The following is a 22,564-nucleotide window of genomic DNA, read 5'->3' on the forward strand; positions in this document are numbered from 1 at the left end:
GACATCCTCTGCTTAGTGACAGCTTTCCCTTTCTGCTGGCCACCATAACAAACAAAGAGCTGGTCTGAGGTCCTGAGGCTTTGCGTGCGATCCACGTAGAGTCGCAGTGCGCGTACGGGGCACAACAAAGCCATGGTTGGGTCTGCGTCCTCCGGGGGCAGCTCACCACCTTATCTCTGAAGGGAGTGGTGGGAACTTTGGGCACGTAGCCTGGTCTGGGTCTCAGTGAGACAGCAGGACCAAACTAAAAGCACGAATCGTCAACAGAGAATGCATGTAAATCCCCTACTCTCTTCATGGAGGCCAATGCTATCAGGGTCAGAGTTTTCATTGATAAAAACATCAGACTCGTAGACTGCAAAGGCTCAAAAGGGAGACCTGAAGGCTTCAGCACCATGGACAGGTCTCAGGAGGAAAGAGGGAGGGCGCGAGGGGTTTAGCCTGCGAGCGCCTCTTAAAATGAAATAATTAAATCATGCCGGCCAACTGATCTGCCGTTTATAAGAGAGTGATGAGCAGAAATAGCGGCGATATCAACTTTAATGGCGGAGGGACAGCCTACCATCTAACCTATGTTAAAGATATAAAAGCACAATGTTAATGGGCATTCTCTGGGGTCCTCGCGTTGCGAAGAGCACCGGGTGACGAAAAAGGTTTCTTTAAACGCGTAAGCCCGTCTTGTGGACGGTGCTCGAACCGCGTCGATGGTGTTAGATACCGCTTGCGATAAATCACCTAAACCTTGCGCGCGCTCAACGACCATACATGGAAATCCCACAGGTCGGGGCGCGGGTGCCATAATGTGCCCCTTCCTAAAGAAAGAAAGTCTTTCCTCAGGGGAAATCGTCAGGGAGGGGCTGTCGCGAGGAGCATTAACTCTGAAAACCAATCCAGTACGGGGCGACTAATAAAAGGCTCTCCTCGTCCTGCCTGACTTTGCACAGTGTCTGCGCAATAAAGCTCACTGGAAGGAATGCGTATTTACGCACCCCCCGCGGCCAGCTGTGTGCCAACGCATCCACGCCGAGGCTGCCCTCGGTTAGTGAATAAAATAGGCGACAGTGGGTATCGTCCGGCGACGCAAACAGATCTATCTACGCACAACCGAACTTCTTCCAAATTAGCTGGACCGTCTGGAGGTGGAGTCGCCATTCGCCGGGGGCGCAGCTCGGGAAGCGCGTCTGCCGCTGTATTAAGCGAACCCGGGATGTAAATGGCACGAAGGGACCTCAGATGCTTCTGACTCCAAAGGAGGAGATGACGAGCGAGATGCGACAGGTGACGAGAGCGCAAAACCGCCTTAACGGTAAATAACGCAACAGTCGCAATGTTATTGGTGTCGGCTAATACATCCTTCCCTCGCATCTCCATAGCGGAGCGTACAAGTCCCAGATATACAGCGCACCGCTCGCGGCAGTTGGGGTGCTATGCACACCCCTGAGACTGCAAGCCCGTCATACGTGGCTGATCATCCCGTGCTGAGGGCATTGCAATATACAGAATGCCAGGAGACCCCTCAGGGGCATATCTTCTATCGGAAATGCCGGGTCTACCACAGGGAAAAATTTAAATGACACGCAGGTGCAATGTTTACACGGTGTATGTCGGTGTGCCACGCTCTCCTCGAGACTCGATCGTAAGCCAAAGCTGAAGCGGTCTCATATGAAGCAGCTCAGGCGGCGTCACAACCGCAGCATGCTGTCATATGTCCAGGAGCTTCTGAAATTGTTTCAGAGGGACCGCGTACTTCCCTCGAATTAAACCGAGGCAAGTCAGAACTGACTGGTTGCGCGCTCTTGTTAAACACGTCAATTAGTCGACCGAGTCTTATTTCCATACTGAGAAAAAGGATCCTCTGCACGGGGCAAAGTTGCTCTTTCCCAGTCGACCTGAAGACTTAAACGAGCGAGATGCCAAAGCATTAACTCTCTGTGTTCGCGCACGTCTGCCAAGAACGGGCTATTATAAGTCGACGTAGAAAAAAGCAGAATGCGAACAACGCTCTCTCTCTGACATTTTAATGCCGTGACTAGCACATGGAGACACAGAGAGAGAGAGACAGCTCGAATGGTGTACTTCGTATTAATATGCCCACCCCACGACGCAGAGCGAAAAACGGTCTAAAGCGAGGGGAGATGGACACATAAAGTACACGTCTACAGGTCTAAGGCTGCAAACCGATCTGAATATTGAAATACGAGCCTCGGCGTTATCATCCAAAAAGAACACCTTCGTAGAGCCGGTGCGTAAATCAAATCGATCGTAACCCGCCGCGTATTTTGGGTACTATGAGATAAAGGCTGGAAAAACCCTATCATCATCATCTCGGTAAGAGGGACCGGCTCGAACATCCTTCGCCAACAGGATATCGACTTTTGCACGCAGTACATGTGCATCGGACGCTTTCACTACAGTGAAACGAAAGCCCGAAATTTTGGGGTGTGCCGGATTCGTAACCGAGGCGGATCGTGCGTAAAACCCAACGAAACGAAAATAATTCAAGACATGATTCTGACAGGATCCTGACAATTGTTAGGGCGCTATTTTCGACTTTGTCATAAACTGACGAAAAATAAAGTTGGGGAGCTGAAAGTCCTAACACAACAGCAGCTAATGTAGCTAGCGTTAGCTAACATGTTAACTAATGTTGGCAAAATAACTTATTAAATTATCTTAGAGAGTAGGTTAACATTCTGGCAATTATATTGATGGTAATCATAACTTTGTTCCAGTTTGTGTTCTTGCTTCTAGTTAGTAGATTTAGACCACACTGCAACTAGTTAGCTTTAAGCCTTACCTTTGTGCAGACGTATTTATGCTTCGTAAATGTTCGACACATTTAACTGGATGGGGCAGTCCACACTGTTTTATCCATTGTATGCACTGCTCACAAGCGCTGCGGGCATGAATGTTTGTCGGACGTGCTCGCATAGTAACGGTTGCTGTGATGTGTGATTGGACAATGGCCGTTTTGGGGGAGGGGCCGGCGAAAGGTCAATTGCGGGAAAATGACACGTATGGTCACCCTTACTACAAACTCTGACCTCAGCTTTAGACAAACTAATGGAATATATATATTTTTTATTTGCAGGCATCATGCTATTCTTCTTGTGCCTCACGCTTTTGCTTGGTAAGAGGAAACCAAGACATGCACAACACTCCTGTCACCAATATCTGCTCCTGAAAAATTCTCAGATCCATACAATTATTTTATGCAAAATTATATGTTTTGACATGATTTCCTGTAAATACACAGATTTTAAAAAAGGTCCCCAAGTTGAAGCTCAAGTTGTGAGGTTGGTTAATGGGAGTAGCAGCTGTTCAGGAAGAGTGGAGGTTCTTCATGATGGTCAATGGGGAACAGTGTGTGATGATGACTGGTATCTATCAGTTGCTGAATTGGTGTGTATAGAATTGGATTGTGGAGATGCTATAGACGCAGAGTCTAATGCTTATTTTGGAGAAGGATCGGGACCTATATGGATGGATGAAATAAACTGTGTTGGCAATGAATCATCACTGGTAGACTGTGGAATTTTAGGGTGGGGAATACACGACTGTGAACATAATGAAGACGCTGGAGTCACTTGTAAAGGTAAATGTAAACTTAATACAAATTGTACAGTATGGAAGTTTTTTTTTTTTTTGCAAATTTAAAAATAAGTCATTAATTAAATTATAAAATAAAATTGCAAAATATGTCCAAAATCTTAAAATTAAATGCTAAAATAAAAATTTTAACATTAAATTAAATGATTTCATTTTCAAGGTTATAATGCATCTTTCATGTCAAATTGAAATGCAATTGATGATTTGACTTTTTCGTTTTTTAATACAATCTAGAGGCAAGACTAACAATATTAAATGGCTAAATTAAATGCTTAGCATTTATAATCACTGACACTGTTTGTTTGTAGCACTAGCCTTGGTTAGGTTGATGAATGGCATTTCAAATATATGTTTTAGTATAAGTTTATCATTTTTAATTTGTTTCAAACCTTATCATTCCGAACCGGTTTGCTAACACAAAAGAAGACATTTTAAATAAGCTCTTTTTTTTTTCAAAAACAGGGAACGTTTCTCAATATGTGTTCTTGTCTATACTTGTGTTCTTGCGGACTTGGGAAACATCATCAGTTGCTGTCCAAGTACTGTTCTCATTCCAATTTCACATCAAGCCAAGTTCTTGATAATCCTGTTAATCAAGGATGTATGGAGCAGTAATATAGCACAATATTCAAACAATACTCTTTCTGTGTCACTGTAACAGTTGTATTTTAACATAACATTTTGTTTTATTGTAAAAATACATTTAAACAAGAATAGCCAGAGCTGCACATATTGGTTAGACTGAATGACAATCTCAAGTACTCTGCTCTTCCATTTATGTCCTTGCATCCTCAAGAATTCAGAGTTCCCGAGTCTGAACTTGCCAAGTGGGAATTCCAAAGGATGCAAGTCCAAACTTGGTGTTCTTGGTTTTGAGAAACGGACAGTGATTTATGATCTAATTGTAGATCATTCATTTTGAAAATCTCCCCTTTGACTACAGCCAAAAAATCTCATACACCATCGCAAATTTCTAAATTGTCATGTTGATTTGTCATTGTATAGAACAGAGCTATGAAGTTTTTCGAATGTCGGTTTTTGTGTTCTTCTTTGAAACAACATGAGAGTGATTAAATAATGACAGAGTTGACAAGAACATTTGAGCAGTTTTAATAACATATCATGTATTCATGTTTAGCTCCTGTTAGGTTGAATGGCAGTAACTCGTGTTCTGGACGTGTGGAGGTTCTTCATAATGGAACATGGGGAACAGTGTGTACAGATTATTGGGACTCTACTGATGCTGCAGTGGTGTGTAAAGAGGTCGGATGCCCAACCGGTGCTGAAGTAACAAGAAATTCATTTGGACCTGGTGTGGGAACAATATGGATGGATAATGTTCAATGTACAGGGACTGAATTATCACTGAAGGATTGCACATTTAATGGATGGGGAATAAACAACTGTTATCATTCATATGATGCCGGAGTCATCTGTCGAGGTAGGATAGATATTGTTTTCTATTTGGTCAACCTCTGCCTAACAGCTCAAGTGACTGCTTAGAATATTTGTGATGGCATACAAACAATGTTTCTGTTTCTATGGTGTGTAGACTGATCTGTTATCCGATCTACAGGAGAAAATTGTAAATATATTTTCAGTGTGCTGTGAATTTGCTCTTATGTTCATTTCTTATATTTACATCTCATTTCCATATCACACGATACTCGTTGCAATTAACATGCAATAGCAAGGCAATGGCAACACATATTATTAAGTAAGGAAGTCATGACCTGAATATTCAGCAGGGTTCATATGTTCTCTCATAACATTACATATGACAATAAAATAGTGTTGCGCCACTCGAACATTGCATATCTTTTGCACGTCTGAAAACCTTTTAACAACAACTTTCTCCGACCCAACTTTGACTTTGTATATTCATCCAGAGATGAAGCGTTAACCCGACAATAGATCTTGTGCGCTTGCGCAAACATTTTGTCGGGATTATATGAAATGCGCATGTGAAGTAACATTTGAATTAGATTGCAACATTTAGGGTGCAGGTACACTGCACTTTTGTAATCTGCAATCAGATCAAATTCAGTTACACTGATGAATTATGGTTTTCATTCATTCTCCTTTAGATGTTAGACTGGTAGATGGAGATAATCTGTGTTCTGGAAGAGTGGAGGTTTTATACAATGGTCAATGGGGAACTGTCTGTGATGCTGGCTGGGACTTAACAGATGCTGCAGTGGTGTGTAATAGCATGGGTTGTGGGTCTCCTATAGCAGCAGAGACCGGAGCATTCTTTGGGCAGGGTTCAGGACCTGTGTGGCTGGGTGATGTAGGTTGTTCTGGAAATGAGCCAACAGTGACCAATTGTTCATCAAATGCATTAGGGACAAGCACCTGCAGCCATGGACAAGATGCTGGAGTCATCTGCAACCGTAAGCTTAAAAACCTTGGACAAATATTGCTTGTTATTCAAACTAAACAAATATAAATGCTGTCATTATTTATTTGCCCTTGTTTGCTAACACAAATGAAGACATTTTGAAGAGTATTTTCCAAATTTATGACCTAATAATGAAAAAAAATCTTATTCACATCTCACATTTTTAAACTGGCATGTTGGTTTTAATTATATTATTAAGAAACTACATAATTTTTTTGTGTTCCACAGACAAAATTACAGCATACTGTACAATAATGTAAATAATTACATCGTGGACAAGAACATTTGAGCATTTTTAATAACATGTCTTTTGTTCATGGTTAGCTCCTATTAGGTTAGTGAATGGTGATAACTCATGTTCTGGACGAGTGGAGGTTCTTCGTGATGGATTATGGGGAACAGTGTGTTTAGATTACTGGGGTACTGATGATGCTGCAGTGGCATGTAAAGAGGTCGGATGTCCAACTGGTGGAGAAGTGACAAGAAATTCATATGGACCTGGTGTGGGACCAATATGGATGGATAATGTTCATTGTACGGGGACTGAATTGTCACTAAGAGGGTGCAGATTTAATGGATGGGGAATAAATGACTGTTATCATTCATATGATGCTGGAGTCATCTGTCGAGGTAGGATAGATACTGTTTTTTATTTTGGATCTAATTGCAACATTTATAGTGCATGTACACATACTTTCGTAATCTGCAATCAGGTTTAATTTAGTCAGACTGATGAAATTTGGTGCATTTAAACATAACCATTGACCATCTACTTAAGTTTTTCATTTACTACCCTTTAGATATTAGACTGGTAGATGGAGATAATCTGTGTTCTGGAAGAGTGGAGGTCTTATACAATGATCAGTGGGGAACTGTCTGTGATGCTGGCTGGGATTTGACTGATGCAGCAGTGGTGTGCGAAAGCATGGGTTGTGGGACTCCAATAGCAGCAAAGGTCGGGGCTTTCTTTGGGCAGGGTTCAGGATCTGTGTGGCTAGATGATGTGAGTTGTTCTGGGAATGAGCCAACAGTGAAAAATTGTCTATCGAAGGCAATAGGAACAAGCAGCTGTAGCCATGGACAAGATGCTGGAGTCGTCTGTAACCGTAAGCTTGATAACCTTTGACAAATATTGCTTATAATTAAAAAAATATATAAATGCTGTCATTATTTAATGAGGTAAAATAAGTATCGAACACATTACAGTGTTTTTGTAAATATATTTCCAAAGGTGTTATTAGGGGCCAAGCCCGCAGGGCGGTAGGCCACTATTGCAATTGATGGTTTTCTTATTATTAGGGGTCAAGCACCGAAGGTGCTGAGACACCTATTGGAATTGTTAGTATTATTAGGGGTCAAGCACCGAAGGTGCTGAGACACCTATTGGAATTGTACTTTTTTCTTCTTCTTAGCCATTGGTGCCTATGGCAGCCCTATGAACCGTACATAGGAAAATGATGAAATTTGGCACAGTTATAGAGGTGGTCCTGAAAAGTCAAGTGACCAAAAATTGGGTCTCTAGCATTAACTCTATAGCGCCACCAGCAGTGCAAAAATTCAATGTTCAAATGGTTATAACTCATGATCCATTTGCTCTATGAAAATTCTACTTAGTACACGTGATTGCTCTCCTCATGCTTATTGTTTTTAATACCTTACAGTAAGACTCCACCCATTACAGTAGCGGCCATTTTGAAATGTACAGTATTTCGTTTTTTCGCTACTCCTCCTTCAAATTTGGTTCAATTCTTATGAGATTTGGCACATGTGATCTTTGGAGTGAGCCGCATAGAAATGACTGAACAGAATTTTGATATTTTTCTTTATTTAAAAGTAATTCATGCGTGAACTTAACGAGATTGACGCAAAATTGGTTCTGAAGCTGTATCTCGGTCATTCTTTGATCAATCGAGATGAAATTTGGTACGCTTCATGTCGACCATGAAATGGGGGTCCATGCCAAATTTGGTGACAGCGCCACCTATGGGTCATGAGATAGGAAAAAAGGCTATTTTTGCGCATAACTTCTGAATCGTTTGTCAGAAAATTATGATCTTGGTGTCTACGGATTCCTTACCTCATGCCGCATCTGTCGATGTGTATTATGCCGGGTTTGACCGAACCGCCTGTCCGCCATTTTGAAATTTGTCATAAATTGTTATAACTTTTGAAGTATTGGATATATTGGCGCAAAAATCGGTAGGAAGCTTCGGCATGATGTCCTGATTGTATCTGGGAAGTCAGAATACAGCGCCACCTAGGGGTTATAAACTATAACAGTTCTTATAGAACTGCTCATAACTTCTGAATACTTTGTCGGATATTAATTTTCTTTGTGAAATTGTATTCACTGGTTTATGCCGATTGCAACGATACCTCGTTTGTCATTTTCCATCATTCTGTTCATGTGTTATTGTAAGGCATATGGTAAATGATTTTTTCGCTACTCCTTTTACAAATTTTGTTTATTTTATGCCAGGTTCTGCTCGTATAATGTTTGGAGCAATCCGCACAGAAATGACTGAACAGATTTTTCTTGCACCTAGGAATTTTTTTGAGAAAAACCTCTGTAAAGTTGATCGTCCCTGTGATGTTGTCTATTTGTCATAGTTAATTACTTTATATTACATTTTATAGCGTTACTCTACGGAATGTTCTTCTTGTCTTCAATCTCACTTGAGCTTTTTGATTCTCATATACATTGTATTTCTGTGATTTCTGCTCTGCGGTGTCATTTCTACATCTTTGGTGATTGGCATATGTCAATGCTTGCATTTCTGTAATCTCTTTCCTGCTGCCCCTTGAGCTGTGTCTGCTGAGTGGCGCATCCACTAAGTCGTATGCATAGAGATCCTGAGTTCATGGGTTCGAATCCCACCTGAGGCAGGTGTTAATTTCTTCTATTAAAGTTTTGTTCTTTCCCACCTATTCTTCTTGACCTGTCTGTAGTTCACATATGTTCTATTTTTGCCATGTTTTCTGTTGCTGCTCTGCACTGCGGTGGTTCTGCTCTGTCATTGCAACGCTTTGGGTACTTGCTGCGCTTTGTGTTCTTGATGCACCTTGGGTGGTCAGTGAGCATTGGGTTATTGATACCTTCTATGTTGCTTGCTGTGCTTTGGGTGCTCATTGCGCTAAAGGTGCTTGGCCCCGAATCGCTGCTTGCAGCTATATTTAGGGGCCAAGCACCTATGGTGCTGTGGCACCTATTGTTTCTGTTAGTATTATTATTCTTCTTAATCTTCCCCAATGGGAGTCTATGGCAGCCCTATGAACCGTACATAGGAAAATGATGAAATTTGGCACAGTTGTAGTGGTGGTCATAAATAGTCATTTGGCCAAAAATGGGGTCTCTAGCAGTAACTCTATAGCGCCACCATCATCTCAAAAATTCAATGTTCAAATGGTTATAACTCATGATCCATTTGCTCTATGAAAATTCTACTTAGTACACGTGATTGCTCTCCTCATGCTTATTGTTTTTAATACCTTACAGTAAGACTCCACCCATTACAGTATCGGCCATTTTGAAATGTACAGTATTTCGTTTTTTCGCTACTCCTCCTTCAAATTTGGTTCAATTCTTATGAGATTTGGCACATGTGATCTTTGGAGTGAGCCGCATAGAAATGACTGAACAGAATTTTGATATTTTTCTTTATTCAAAAGTAATTAATGCGTGAACTTAACGAGATTGACGCAAAATTGGTTCTGAGGCTGTATCTCGGTCATTCTTTGATCAATCGAGATGAAATTTGGTACGCTTCATGTCGACCATGAACTGGGGGTCCATGCCAAATTTGGTGACAGCGCCACCTATGGGTCATGAGATAGTAAAAAAGGCTATTTTTGCGCATAACTTCTGAATCGTTTGTCAGAAAATTATGATCTTGGTGTCTACGGATTCCTCGCCTCATGCCGCATCTGTCGATGTGTATTATGCCGTGATTGACCTAACCGTCTGTCTGCCAATTTGAAATTTGTGATAAATTGCTATAACTTTTGAAGTATCGGATATATCGGCGCAAAAATCGGTAGGGAGCTTCGGGGTGATGTACTGAGGGTACCTGGGAAACTAGAGTACAGCGCCACCACGGGTTATAAACTATAACAGTTCTTATCGAATTGCTTATAACTTCTGAATTCTTTGGCATGTAAGCTCTTTTCTGCTGCTCCTTGAGCTGTGTCTACTGAGTGGCGCTTCTGTTAAGTCGTATGCATAGAGATCTTGAGTTCTTGGGTTCAAATCCCACCTGAGGCAGGTGTTAATTTCTTCTATTAAAGTTTTGTTCTTTCCCACCTATTCTTCTTGACCTGTCTGTAGTTCACATATGTTCTATTCTTGCCATGTTTTCTGTTGCTGCTCTGCACTGCGGTGGTTCTGCTCTGTAATTGCAACGCTTTGGGTACTTGCTGCGCTTTGTGTTCTTGATGCACCTTGGGTGGTCAATTCGCCCTGGTTGATTGATAGGTTGTATGTTTCTTGCTGTGCTTCGGGTGCTCATTGCGCTGATGGTGCTTGGCCCCGAATCGCTGCTTGCAGCTATATTTATTATTATTATCGTCCCATGGGAGTCTATGGCAGCCCTATGAACCGTACATAGGAAAATGATGAAATTTGGCACAGTTGTAGAGGTGGTCATAAATAGTCATGTGACCAAAAATGGGGTCTCTAGCAATAACTCTATAGCGCCACCAGCAGTGCAAAAAATCAATGTTCAAACTGTTATAAATAGTGAACCATTTGATCTATGAAAATTCTACTTAGTACACGTGATTGCTCTCATCCCGCTTATTGAATTTGATACTTTACAGTAAGACTCCACCCATTACAGTAACGGCCATTTTGAAATGTACAGTATTTAGTTTTTTCGCTACTCCTCCTTCAAATGTGGTTCAATTCTTATGAGATTTGGCACAGGTGATCTTTGGAGTGAGCCGCATAGAAATGACTGAACAGAATTTTGATATTTATCTTTGTTCAAAAGTAATAAATGCGCAAACTTAACGAGGTTGACGCAAAAATGGTTCTGAAGCTGTAGCTCGGTCATTCTTTGATCAATTGAAATGAAATTTGGTACACTTCATGTCGACCATGAACTTGGGGTCCATGCCAAATTTGGTGACAGCGCCACCTATGGGTAATGAGATAGGAAAATAGGCTATTTTTGCCCATAACTTCTGAACTGTTTGTCAGAAAATTATGATCTTGATGTCTATGGACTGCTTACCTCATGCCGCATCTGTCGATGTGTATTATGCCGGGTTTGACCAAACCGCCTGTCCGCCATTTTGAAATTTGATATAAATTGTTATATTTTTTGAACTATTGGACATATCTGCGCAAAAATTGATAAGGAGCTTTGACATGATATCCTGAAGGTACCTGAGAAGTCAGAATACAGCGCCACCTAGGGTTTATAAACTAATTTGACATATGTTAATCCTTGTAGCTTTCTAATCTCTTTTCTGCTGCCTCATGAGCTGTGTCATCTGAGTGGCGCATCAAGTTAATCATATGTATTGAGATTCTGAGTTCCTGGGTTTGAATCCCACCTGAGTCAGGTATTTTGTTCTTCCTCATCAGTTCTTCTCAACCTGTCTGTAGTTCAAATGTGTTCTATTTTTCCATGTTTGCTGTTTTTGCTCTGCATTGTGGTGGTTCTTGCTGTGCTTTCTGTGCTTTGTGTGCTTTGTGTGCATGCTGTACTTTGGGAGTTTGCTGTGCTTTGTGTGCTGGTTGTGCTTTGTGTGCTTACTGTGCTTTGTGTGCTTGCTGTGCTTTGTGAGCTTGCTGTGCTTTGTGAGTTTGCTGTGCTTTGTGAGCTTGCTGTGCTTTGTGAGCTTGCTGTGCTTTGTGTGCTTGCTGTGCTTTGTGAGTTTGCTGTGCTTTGTGAGCTTGCTGTGCTTTGTGAGCTTGCTGTGCTTTGTGTGCTTGCTGTGCTTTGTGAGTTTGCTATGCTTTGTGAGATTACTGTGCTTTGTGTGCTTGCTGTGCTTTGCGTGCTTGCTGTGCTTTGTGTGCTTGCTGTGCTTTGTGTGCTTGCTGTGCTTTGCGAGTTTGATGTGCTTTGTGTAATTGCTGTGCTTTGTGTGCTTGCTGTGCATTGTGAGCTTGCTGTGCTTTGTGTGCTTGCTGTGCATTGTGAGCTTGCTGTGCTTTGTGTGCTTGCTGTGCTTTGTGTGCTTTGTGTGCTTGCTGTGCTTTGTGAGCTTGCTGTGCTTTGTGTGCCTGCTGTGATTTGTGTAATTGCTGTGCTTTGTGTACTTGCTGTGCATTGTGAATTTGCTGTGCTTTGTGTGCTTGCTGTGCTGTGTGTGCATTGCGCCGAAGGTGCTTGACCCCGTGTTGCTGCTTGCAGCTATATTTATTATTATTATTAGGGGTCAAGCACCGAAGGTGCTGAGACACCTATTGCAATTGTTAGTATTATTATTATTATTATTCTTACTCTTGTCCAATGGGAGTCTATGGCAGCCCTATGAACCGTAAGTAGTAGAGTGATGAAATTTGGCACAGTTGTAGTGGTGGTCCTAAAAAGTCATGTGACCAAAAATGGGGTCTCTAGCAGTAACTCTATAGCGCCACCAGCAGTGCAAAAATTCAATGTTCAAACTGTTATAATTGGTGAACCATTTGATCTATGAAAATTCTACTTAGTACACGTGATTGCTCTCATCCCACTTATTGAATTTGATACTTTACAGTAAGACTCCACCCATTACAGTAGCGGCCATTTTGAAATGTACAGTATTTCGTTTTTTCGCTACTCCTCCTTCAAATTTGGTTCAATTCTTATGAGATTTGGCACATGTGATCTTTGGAGTGAGCCGCATAGAAATGACTGAACAGAATTTTGATATTTTTCTTTATTTAAAAGTAATTCATGCGTGAACTTAACGAGATTGACGCAAAATTGGTTCTGAAGCTGTATCTCGGTCATTCTTTGATCAATCGAGATGAAATTTGGTACGCTTCATGTCGACCATGAAATGGGGGTCCATGCCAAATTTGGTGACAGCGCCACCTATGGGTCATGAGATAGTAAAAAAGGCTATTTTTGCGCATAACTTCTGAATCGTTTGTCAGAAAATTATGATCTTGGTGTCTACGGATTCCTTACCTCATGCCGCATCTGTCGATGTGTATTATGCCGGGTTTGACCGAACCGCCTGTCCGCCATTTTGAAATTTGTCATAAATTGTTATAACTTTTGAAGTATTGGATATATTGGCGCAAAAATCGGTAGTAAGCTTTGGCATGATGTCCTGATTGTATCTGGGAAGTCAGAATACAGCGCCACCTAGGGGTTATAAACTATAACAGTTCTTATAGAACTGCTCATAACTTCTGAATACTTTGTCGGATATTAATTTTCTTTGTGAAATTGTATTCACTGGTTTATGCCGATTGCAACGATACCTCGTTTGTCATTTTCCATCATTCTGTTCATGTGTTATTGTAAGGCATATGGTAAATGATTTTTTCGCTACTCCTTTTACAAATTTTGTTTATTTTATGCCAGGTTCTGCTCGTATAATGTTTGGAGCAATCCGCACAGAAATGACTGAACAGATTTTTCTTGCACCTAGGAATTTTTTGAGAAAAACCTCTGTAAAGTTGATCGTCCCTGTGATGTTGTCTATTTGTCATAGTTAATTACTTTATATTACATTTTATAGCGTTACTCTACGGAATGTTCTTCTTGTCTTCAATCTCACTTGAGCTTTTTGATTCTCATATACATTGTATTTCTGTGATTTCTGCTCTGCGGTGTCATTTCTACATCTTTGGTGATTGGCATATGTCAATGCTTGCATTTCTGTAATCTCTTTCCTGCTGCCCCTTGAGCTGTGTCTGCTGAGTGGTGCATCCATTAAGTCGTATGCATAGAGATCCTGAGTTCATGGGTTCGAATCCCACCTGAGGCAGGTGTTAATTTCTTCTATTAAAGTTTTGTTCTTTCCCACCTATTCTTCTTGACCTGTCTGTAGTTTACATATGTTCTATTTTTGCCATGTTTTCTGTTGCTGCTCTGCACTGCGGTGGTTCTGCTCTGTCATTGCAACGCTTTGGGTACTTGCTGTGCTTTGTGTTCTTGATGCACCTTGGGTGGTCAGTGAGCATTGGGTGATTGATACCTTCTATGTTGCTTGCTGTGCTTTGGGTGCTCATTGCGCTAAAGGTGCTTGGCCCCGAATCGCTGCTTGCAGCTATATTTTTATTATTATTATTATTATTTTTCCCCAACGGGAGTCTATGGCAGCCCTATGAACCGTACATAGGAAAATGATGAAATTTGGCACAGATGTAGAGGTGGTCATAAATAGTAATGTGACTAAAAATGGGGTCTTTATCAGTAACTCTATAGCGCCACCAGTAGTCCAAAAATTCAATGTTCTAACTGTTATAAGTGGTGAACCATTTGATCTATGAAAATTCTACATAGTACACGTGATTGCTCTCATCCCGCTTATTGAATTTGATACTTTACAGTAAGACTCAACCCATTACAGTAGCGGCCATTTTGAAATGTACAGTATTTCGTTTTTTCGCTACTCCTCCTTCAAATGTGGTTCAATTCTTATGAAATTTGGCACAGATGATCTTTGGAGTGAGCCGCATAGAAATGACCGAACAGAATTTTGATATTTATCTTTGTTCAAAAGTAATAAATGCGCAAACTTAACGAGGTTGACGCAAAAATGGTTCTGAAGCTGTAGCTCAGTCATTCTTTGATCAATTGAAATGAAATTTGGTACACATCATGTGGACCATGATCTTGGGGTCCATGCCAAATTTGGTGACAGCGCCACCTATGGGTCATGAGATAATAAAATAGGCTATTTTTGCCCATAACTTCTGAACTGCTTGTCAGAAAATTATGATCTTGATGTCTATGGATTGCTTACCTCATGCCGCATCTGTCGATGTGTATTATGCCGGGTTTGACCGAACCACCTGTCTGCCATTTTGAAATTTAACATAAATTGTTATATTTTTTGAACTATTTGACATATCCGCACAAAAATTGGTAAAGAGCTTTGACATGATGTCCTGAAGTTACCTGGGAAGTCAGAGTACAGCGCCACCTAGGGGTTATAAACTATTACAATTCTTATTGATATTATACTGTTATCTCTTTCTGCTGCCCAATGAACCGTGTCAACTGAGTGGCGCATCTAGTTAATCGTATGCATTGAGATTCTGAGATCCTGGGTTCGAATCCCACATGAGTCACGTATTTTGTTCTTCCTCATCAATTCTTTTAAACCTGTCTGTAGTTCACATGTGTTCTATTTTTCCATGTTTGCTGTTGTTGCTCTGCATTGTGGTGGTTCTGCTCTATGATTCCTGAGCCTTGCGTTTTTGATGCAATTTATGGTGCTTGCTGTGCTTTGTGAGCTTGCTGTGCTTTGTGTGCTTGCTGTGCTTTGTGAGCTTGCTGTGCTTTGTGAGCTTACTGTGCTTTGTGTGCTTGCTGTGCTTTGTGAGCTTGCTGTGCTTTGTGTGCTTGCTGTGCTTTGTGAGCTTGCTGTGCTTTGTGAGCTTGCTGTGCTTTGTGTGCTTGCTGTGCTTTGTGAGCTTGCTATGCTTTGTGTACTTGCTGTGCTTTGTGTGCTTGCTGTGCTTTGTGTGCTTGCTGTGCTTTGTGTGCTTGCTGTGCTTTGTGAGCTTGCTGTGCTTTGTGTGCCTGCTGTGATTTGTGTAATTAATGTGCTTTGTGTGCTTGCTGTGCTTTGTGAGCTTGATATGCTTTGTGTGCTTGCTTTGCTTTGTGTGCTTGCTGTGCTTTGTGTGCTTGCTGTGCTTTGTGAGCTTGCTGTGCTTTGTGTGCTTGCTGTGCTTTGTGAGCTTGCTGTGCTTTGTGTGCCTGCTGTGATTTGTGTAATTGCTGTGCTTTGTGTGCTTGCTGTGCTTTGTGAGCTTGCTGTGCTTTGTGTGCTTGCTGTGCTTTGTGAGCTTGCTATGCTTTGTGGGCTTGCTGTGCTTTGTGTGCTTGCTGTGCTTTGTGAGCTTGCTGTGCTTTGTGTGCTTGCTGTGCTTTGTGAGCTTGCTGTGCTTTGTGAGCTTGCTGTGCTTTGTGTGCTTGCTGTGCTTTGTGAGCTTGCTATGCTTTGTGTGCTTGCTGTGCTTTGTGTGCTTTGTGTGCTTGCTGTGCTTTGTGTGCTTGCTGTGCTTTGTGAGCTTGCTGTGCTTTGTGTGCCTGCTGTGATTTGTGTAATTAATGTGCTTTGTGTGCTTGCTGTGCTTTGTGAGCTTGCTATGCTTTGTGTGCTTGCTGTGCTTTGTGTGCTTGCTGTGCTTTGTGAGTTTGCTGTGCTTTGTGTGCTGGTTGTGCTTTGTGAGCTTGCTGTGCTTTGTGAGCTTGCTGTGCTTTGTGTGCTTGCTGTGCTTTGTGAGCTTGCTATGCTTTGTGTGCTTGCTGTGCTTTGTGTGCTTGCTGTGTTTTGTGAGCTTGCTGTGTTTTGTGTGCTTGCTGTGCTTTGTGAGCTTGCTGTGCTTTGTGTGCTTGCTGTGTTTTGTGAGCTTGCTGTGCTTTGTGTGCCTGCTGTGCTTTGTGTAATTTCTGTGCTTTGTGTGCTTGCTGTGCTTTGTGTGCTTGCTGTGCTTTGTGTAATTGCTGTGCTTTGTGTGCTTGCTGTGCTTTGTGAGCTTGCTGTGCTTTGTGTGCTTGCTGTGAGCTTGCTGTGCTTTGTGAGCTTGCTGTGCTTTGTGTGCTTGCTGTGCTTTGTGAGCTTGCTGTGCTTTGTGTGCTTGCTGTGCTTTGTGTGCTTGCTGTGCTTTGTGTGCTTGCTGTGCTTGGTGAGCTTGCTGTGCTTTGTGTGCCTGCTGTGATTTGTGTAATTGCTGTGCTTTGTGTGCATGCTGTGCATTGTGAGCTTGCTGTGCTTTGTGTGCTTGCTGTGCTTTGTGTGCTTGCTGTGCTTTGTGAGCTTGCTGTGCTTTGTGTGCCTGCTGTGATTTGTGTAATTGCTCTGCTTTGTGTGCTTGCTGTGCATTGTGAGCTTGCCGTGCTTTGTGTGCTTGCTGTGCTGTGTGTGCATTGCGCCGAAGGTGCTTGACCCCGTGTTGCTGCTTGCAGCTATATTTAGGGGTCAAGCACCGAAGGTGCTGAGACACCTATTGTTATTGTTAGTATTATTATTATTATTATTATTATTTTTCCCCAATGGGAGTCTATGGCAGCCCTATGAACCGTACATAGGAAAATGATGAAATGTGGCACAGTTGTAGAGGTGATCATAAATAGTCATGTGACCAAAAATGGGGTGTCTAGCAGTAACTCTATAGCGCCACCATCATCTCAAAAATTCAATGTTCAAACTGTTATAACTGGTGAACCATTTGATCTATGAAAATTCTACTTAGTACACGTGAATGCTCTCCTCATGCTTATTGTTTTTAATACCTTACAGTAAGACTCCACCCATTACAGTATCGGCCATTTTGAAATGTACAGTATTTCGTTTTTTCGCTACTCCTCCTTCAAACGTGGTTCAATTCTTATGAAATTTGGCACAGATGATCTTTGGAGTGAGCCGCATAGGAATGACCGAACAGAATTTTGATATTTATCTTTGTTCAAAAGTAATAAATGTGCAAACTTAACGAGGTTGACGCAAAAATGGTTCTGAAGCTGTAGCTCGGTCATTCTTTGATCAATTGAAATGAAATTTGGTACACTTCATGTCGACCATGAACTTGGGGTCCATGCCAAATTTGGTGACAGCGCCACCTATGGGTCATGAGATAATAAAATAGGCTATTTTTGCCCATAACTTCTGAACTGTTTGTCAGAAAATCATGATCTTGATGTCTATGGATTGCTTACCTCATGGCGCATCTGTTGCTGTGAATTATGCCGGGTTTGACCAAACCGCCTGTCCGCCATTTTGAAATTTGACATAAATTGTTATATTATTTGAACTATTGGACATATCTGCGCAAAAATTGATAAGGAGCTTTGACATGATATCCTGAAGGTGCCTGAGAAGTCAGAATACAGCGCCACCTAGGGTTTATAAACTAATTTGACATATGTTAATCCTTGTAGCTCTCTAATCTCTTTTCTGCTGCCTCATGAGCTGTGTCATCTGAGTGGCGCATCAAGTTAATCATATGTATTGAGATTCTGAGTTCCTGGGTTTGAATCCCACCTGAGTCAGGTATTTTGTTCTTCCTCATCAGTTCTTCTCAACCTGTCTGTAGTTCAAATGTGTTCTATTTTTCCATGTTTGCTGTTGTTGCTCTGCATTGTGGTGGTTCTTGCTGTGCTTTCTGTGCTTTGTGTGCTTTGTGTGCTTGCTGTGCTTTGGGAGTTTGCTGTGCTTTGTGTGCTGGTTGTGCTTTGTGAGCTTGCTGTGCTTGCTGTGCTTTGTGTGCTTGCAGTGCTTTTTTTGTTGCTATGCTTTGTGTGCTTGCTGTGCTTTGTGTGCTTACTGTGCTTTGTGTGCTTGCTGTGCTTTGTGTGCTTGCTGTGCTTTGTGAGCTTGCTGTGCTTTGTGAGCTTACTGTGCTTTGTGAGTTTGCTGTGCTTTGTGAGCTTGCTGTGCTTTGTGAGCTTGCTGTGCTTTGTGTGCTTGCTGTGCTTTGTGAGTTTGCTGTGCTTTGTGAGCTTGCTGTGCTTTGTGAGCTTGCTGTGCTTTGTGTGCTTGCTGTGCTTTGTGTGCTTGCTGTGCTTTGGGAGTTTGCTGTGCTTTGTGTGCTGGTTGTGCTTTGTGAGCTTGCTGTGCTTTGTGAGCTTGCTGTGCTTTGTGTGCTTGCAGTGCTTTTTTTGTTGCTATGCTTTGTGTGCTTGCTGTGCTTTGTGTGCTTACTGTGCTTTGTGTGCTTGCTGTGCTTTGTGAGCTTGCTGTGCTTTGTGAGTTTGCTGTGCTTTGTGAGCTTGCTGTGCTTTGTGAGCTTGCTGTGCTTTGTGTGCTTGCTGCGCTTTGTGAGTTTGCTGTGCTTTGTGAGCTTGCTGTGCTTTGTGAGCTTGCTGTGCTTTGTGTGCTTGCTGTGCTTTGTGAGTTTGCTGTGCTTTGTGAGATTACTGTGCTTTGTGTGCTTGCTGTGCTTTGCGTGCTTGCTGTGCTTTGCGTGCTTGCTGTGCTTTGTGAGCTTGCTGTGCTTTGTGTAATTGCTGTGCTTTGTGTGCTTGCTGTGCATTGTGAGCTTGCTGTGCTTTGTGTGCTTGCTGTGCATTGTGAGCTTGCTGTGCTTTGTGTGCTTGCTGTGCTTTGTGTGCTTGCTGTGCTTTTTGTGCTTGCTGTGCTTTGTGAGCTTGCTGTGCTTTGTGTGCCTGCTGTGATTTGTGTAATTGCTGTGCTTTGTGTGCTTGCTGTGCATTGTGAACTTGCTGTGCTTTGTGTGCTTGCTGTGCATTGTGAACTTGCTGTGCTTTGTGTGCTTGCTGTGCTGTGTGTGCATTGCGCCGAAGGTGCTTGACCCCGTGTCGCTGCTTGCAGCTATATTGTGGTCATTGTTTCTGTTAGTAAACTTTTCTTCTTCCCCAATGGGAGTCTATGGCAGCCCTATGAACCGTATGTAGGAAAATGATGAAATTTGGCACAGTTGTAGTGGTGGTTATAAATAGTCATGTGACCAAAAATGGGGTCTCTAGTACTAACTCTATAGCGCCACCAGCAGTGCAAAAATTCAATGTTCAAATGGTTATAACTTCTGATCCGCTTGATCTATGAAAATTCTACTTAGTAAACGTGATTGCTCTCCTCATGCTTGTTGTTTTTAATACCTTACAGTAAAACTCCACCCATTACAGTAGCGTTCATTTTGAAATGTACAGTATTCCATTTTTTCGCTACTCCTCCTTCAAATGTGGTTCAATTCTTATGAGATTTGGCACAGATGATCTTTGGAGTAAGCCGCATAGAAATGACTGAACAGAATTTTGATATTTATCTTTGTTCAAAAGTAATAAATGCGCAAACTTAGCGAGGTTGACGCAAAAATGGTTCTGAAGCTGTAGCTCAGTCATTCTTTGATCAATTGAAATGAAATTTGGTACACTTCATGTGGACCATGAACTTGGGGTCCATGCCAAATTTGGTGACAGCGCCACCTATGGGTCATGAGATAATAAAATAGGCTATTTTTGCCCATAATTGGTGAACCATTTGATCTATGAAAATTCCACTTAGTACACGTGATTGCTCTCATCGCGCTTATTGAATTTGATACTTTACAGTAAGACTCCACCCATTACAGTAGCGGCCATTTTGAAATGTACAGTATTTCGTTTTTTTGCTACTCCTCCTTCAAATGTGGTTCAATTCTGATGAGATTTGGCACAGATGATCTTTGGAGAAAGCCGCATAAAAATGACCGAACAGAATTTTGATATTTATCTTTGTTCAAAAGTAATAAATGCGCAAACTTAACGAGGTTGACGCAAAAATGGTTCTGAAGCTGTAGCTCGGTCATTCCTTGATCAATAAAAATGAAATTTGGTACACTTCATGTGGACCATGAACTTGGGGTCGATGCCAAATTTGGTGACAGCGCCACCTATGGGTCATGAGATAATAAAATAGGCTTTTTTTGCCCATAACTTCTCAACTGTTTGTCAGAAAATTATGATCTTGATGTCTATGGATTGCTTACCTCATGCCGCATCTGTAGATGTGTATTATGCCGGGTTTGACCGAACCTCTTGTCCGCCATTTTGAAATTTCACATAAATTGTTATATTTTTTGAACTATTGGACATATCTGCGCAAAAATTGGTAAGGAGCTTCGACATGATGTCCTAAAGGTACGTGGGTAGTCAGAGCACAGCGCCACCTAGGGGTAATAAACTATGACAGTTCTTATGGAACTGCTTATAACTTCTGAATACTTTGTCTGATATACATTTTCTTTGTGAAATTGGATTCACTGGTTTATGCCGATTGCAACGATACCTGGTTTGTCATTTTCCACATTATGTTCATGTGTTATTGTAAGGCATATGGTAAATGATTTTTTCGCTACTCCTTTTACAAATTTTGTGTATTTTATGTCAGGTTCTGCTCGTATAATGTATGGAGCAATCCGCACAGATGTGACCGAACAGATTTTTGATATTCTGTTCTCTTTCTTAGAAATACCACTCTAAAGTTTAGCGTGCCTGTGACGTTGTCTATTTGTCATAGTAATAAATTAATGTGACTGTATATTACGTTGTATAGCATCAATATACAGAATGATCTGCTTGTCTTCAATCTCACTTGAGCTCATGTACATTGTATTTCTGTTATTTCTGCTTCTGCTGTGTCTTTCCTGCATCTTTGGTGATTGACATATGTTAATCCTTTCAGCTCTCTAATCTCTTGTCTGCTGCCTCATGTACTGTGTCAACTGAGTGGCTCATCTGGTTAACCACATGCATTGAGATTCTGAGTTCCTGTGTTCGAATCCCACCCGAGTCATGACGTTTTGTTCTTCCTCATCAATTCTTCTCAACCTGTCTGTAGTTCACATGTGTTCTATTTTTCCATGTTTGCTGTTGTTGCTCTGCATTGTGGTGGTTCTTGCTGTGCTTTGTGTGCTTGCTGTGCTTTGTGTGCTTGCTGTGCTTTGGGAGTTTGCTGTGCTTTGTGTGCTGGTTGTGCTTTGTGAGCTTGCTGTGCTTTGTGTGCTTGCTGTGCTGTGTGTGCATTGCGCCGAAGGTGCTTGACCCCGTGTTGCTGCTTGCAGCTATATTTATTATTAGGGGTCAAGCACCGAAGGTGCTGAGACACCTATTGTAATTGTTAGTATTATTATTAGGGGTCAAGCACCGAAGGTGCTGAGACACCTATTGGAATTGTTAGTATTATTATTATTATTATCGTCCCATGGGAGTCTATGGCAGCCCTATGAACCGTACATAGGAAAATGATGAAATTTGGCACAGTTGTAGAGGTGGTCATAAATAGTCATGTGACCAAAAATGGGGTCTCTAGCAATAACTCTATAGCGCCACCAGCAGTGCAAAAAATCAATGTTCAAACTGTTATAAATAGTGAACCATTTGATCTATGAAAATTCTACTTAGTACACGTGATTGCTCTCATCCCGCTTATTGAATTTGATACTTTACAGTAAGACTCCACCCATTACAGTAACGGCCATTTTGAAATGTACAGTATTTAGTTTTTTCGCTACTCCTCCTTCAAATGTGGTTCAATTCTTATGAGATTTGGCACAGGTGATCTTTGGAGTGAGCCGCATAGAAATGACTGAACAGAATTTTGATATTTATCTTTGTTCAAAAGTAATAAATGCGCAAACTTAACGAGGTTGACGCAAAAATGGTTCTGAAGCTGTAGCTCGGTCATTCTTTGATCAATTGAAATGAAATTTGGTACACTTCATGTGGACCATGAACTTGGGGTCCATGCCAAATTTGGTGACAGCGCCACCTATGGGTAATGAGATAGGAAAATAGGCTATTTTTGCCCATAACTTCTGAACTGTTTGTCAGAAAATTATGATCTTGATGTCTATGGATTGCTTACCTCATGCCGCATCTGTCGATGTGTATTATGCCGGGTTTGACCAAACCGCCTGTCCGCCATTTTGAAATT

The 22,564-nt window shown here is 41.6% G+C and overlaps 1 protein-coding gene across 1 annotated transcript in view; it reads left to right on the forward strand.

Annotated features, from left to right (window-relative positions):
* The first annotated feature begins 2,995 nt into the window (after positions 1-2,995).
* LOC135747183 (scavenger receptor cysteine-rich domain-containing protein DMBT1-like) overlaps positions 2,996-22,564 on the forward strand; it is a 63,391-nt gene continuing 43,822 nt past the window's right edge. Inside the window, exons 1-6 of the mRNA XM_065265848.2 lie at positions 2,996-3,130; positions 3,257-3,595; positions 4,748-5,050; positions 5,697-6,002; positions 6,335-6,640; positions 6,811-7,116. Of these exons, the coding sequence (XP_065121920.2) occupies positions 3,064-3,130; positions 3,257-3,595; positions 4,748-5,050; positions 5,697-6,002; positions 6,335-6,640; positions 6,811-7,116 (1,627 nt within the window). The 5' untranslated portion in view covers positions 2,996-3,063. The remainder of the gene's footprint in view (positions 3,131-3,256; positions 3,596-4,747; positions 5,051-5,696; positions 6,003-6,334; positions 6,641-6,810; positions 7,117-22,564) is intronic.

This window comes from Paramisgurnus dabryanus, chromosome 1 (assembly GCF_030506205.2).
Source record: "Paramisgurnus dabryanus chromosome 1, PD_genome_1.1, whole genome shotgun sequence".
NCBI classification, from domain to species: domain Eukaryota; kingdom Metazoa; phylum Chordata; class Actinopteri; order Cypriniformes; family Cobitidae; genus Paramisgurnus; species Paramisgurnus dabryanus.